Source organism: Microtus ochrogaster, unplaced genomic scaffold, assembly GCF_000317375.1.
Source record: "Microtus ochrogaster isolate Prairie Vole_2 unplaced genomic scaffold, MicOch1.0 UNK106, whole genome shotgun sequence".
NCBI classification, from domain to species: Eukaryota; Metazoa; Chordata; class Mammalia; order Rodentia; family Cricetidae; genus Microtus; species Microtus ochrogaster.
The window spans coordinates 1,064,322-1,066,572 of NW_004949204.1; the positions used below are offsets into that span (position 1 = coordinate 1,064,322).

Consider the following 2,251-nt stretch of genomic DNA (forward strand, 5'->3'; position numbering starts at 1 on the left):
GATTGCAAATAAGTTAGGGAGAAGTATCGCTCTAAAAAGACCATTCTGCATCCCCAGTCCTCTAGAAACTGAGACTCCACAGCGCATCCTCTCTCTCATTCCTTCTTCCTACCCTCTCCCCTCCTGGCCAGGTCTCTTTTAACCACCTGATGAAAGGCCTGGGACAAAAGCCTTTTTACACATACCTCATTGCAGGCGGCAACAGGTAAGTGACCTGTGCATGTGGCCCCAATTTTATTTTATTTTAGAAACTGCATTTGAATGAGTTTAGTCAAAGATTATATTGAACCTACCTCAGTCTCCACCATTCCGCATTGCCTTATATCTGGTTCCTTTACAGACTTTTATTACCTACCTGGCCTTGTAGGTATTTGAGGTTTGTTTTTCCTTTGTTTGTTGTTATTGTTGTTGTTGTTGTTGTTTGTTTTGTTTTTAACTCCTTGGTGTATCTACCTTGGTTTCCGTTAAACAGTAGGTGCCCTGTTAATAGTAACTTTTCTCTGTTCTGTTCTCTCCGTGTGCTCCTTCCTAACGAGCTATAGGGTTCTGTTTCTCGGCCAGTGCGACTGACCTTGATTGTGTCTGCGTCCTTAGGTCTATCGTGGCCTCTCAGGAACGGACAGAAGACAGTGCTCTACATGGGATTGATGAGCCGAAGAAGGTCTGTCTTTTCCAATACTACTCAACTAGAGAGGCCCCTTTTCATAGGGTTAGAAAAACCCCAACCTCAACCAAGGCCTGGCCCCTCCTCTGGTCCTGATTTTTCTCACGCAATAGATTTGTACCCTGGTGTCCTCCCCACTCCCTGTAGCTCTAACTCACACCTCCTCCAGGAGACCCCCGTTCCCTGTCACCCTAACTCACACCTCCTCCATTCCTAGGTGGCTGCTGGGAAGAAGAGAGTCATTGCCATAGGCATTTCTGTAGGACTCTCTGTAAGTATGAATGCAGGCTGTTGGGGCGACTTTATGAGGAAGGGGTGGGACCAGAAAGAAAAGGAGAATGTTGAGGTGTGTACCAGGAAATAGAAAACCTACGCAAGGAATTTGATTTCAATTTTCACCGATTTGATCTATTTTTATGAGTATGAAAAGAGAGGGAGGGAATTCTATCTCAGAATAACTGTGTATTGAGCCAAGATGGACAGACTAGCCCAGGGCTCAGCAAGCATTGCTGGCAGTCAGCATAGCCAGCCGCCTGAAATTGTGGATTGTTTTACTGGCACACAGTCTTCGTGTTTACTTAGAATTCATGGCCTCTTTTGTGCTAGGCTTAAGTAGTTGGACAGAGATTATAGGGCCCACAGAGCCTGAGGTATTTACTGTCCGAGCCTTCACAGAAGAGTCTGGCTTCTGGTTTCATCCCACCATCAACATCAAGGGGGGACTTGTTAGCTCTTAGGCTACAGAAGGGTCAGTCTGCATTTTAACAAGATTCTCAGGATGTTTTGTATGAGAAACACCGGGTTTGATTTCCTGTCAACCCCACAACAGTTTTGATTCTAAGAGTTCAGGGTGCAGAGCGTTAGATCCCAGCTGTTGGGCGATGATCTCAACAGGACATTGACCTCAAGGAGGCCGTTGCCATTACAACTGTGATCAGTCATTTCCGAACTTCACCATCTGGAAGAGTTCTGTGGAGGAACATAAGAAAAATGTAGCCCTAGCTGGGCGATTCTTGCTTGTAACCCCAGCACTCGGGAGGGAGGGGCGGAAGGATGATTGTGTGTTCAAAGCCAGCCTAGACTATACAAGGAAATCATAGCCCAGAGAAAGGATAGTTCTGCAACTTTTGGGGTACCTGTAAGGCGTATGCTTCCCCACATCAAATGTGGATTCAGCGAGTCTTGGCTGAGGCTTTAGTATTTCTAGCAAGCCTGCTGGGGCAGGTTCCTTGTGGACCTTGGGGAACACTCAGAGCCGTTCCCTTCATTGTGCCTGCCTCTCTCGCTACCATCAGGCACCCTTTGTGGCAGGCCAGATGGACTACTGCATGGATAACACAGCAGTCTTCTTGCCAGTCCTGGTTGGCTTCAATCAGGTGAGCATGGCCAGGTGAGGCTTCTGCTGGGACTGGCAAGGCCTTGGGGGAGCCCGGGGAAGGGACGTGTCACAGGGACATGCCTCGCTGATAAAGGTACCAAGCCACGTGGCTAACATAGACAAGTAGTGTGGGTTAAGATGTAGGATGTAAGAATTAGCTAATAAGCCTGGGCTACTAGGCCAGCCAGTTTATAATTAATGTAAACCTC

At 47.4% G+C, this 2,251-nt stretch overlaps 1 protein-coding gene across 1 annotated transcript; it reads left to right on the forward strand.

Moving 5' to 3' along the window:
• Positions 1–15: 15 nt before the first annotated feature.
• Gckr (glucokinase regulator) lies at positions 16–2,040 on the forward strand (the record flags this gene model as incomplete). The annotated part of the gene is made up of 5 exons (XM_026778116.1): positions 16–205; positions 341–376; positions 595–661; positions 882–935; positions 1,960–2,040. Coding segments are annotated over exons 1-5 (294 nt in total), but the record flags the coding sequence as incomplete, so codon positions are not given.
• Between the last annotated feature and the right edge of the window lie 211 nt (positions 2,041–2,251).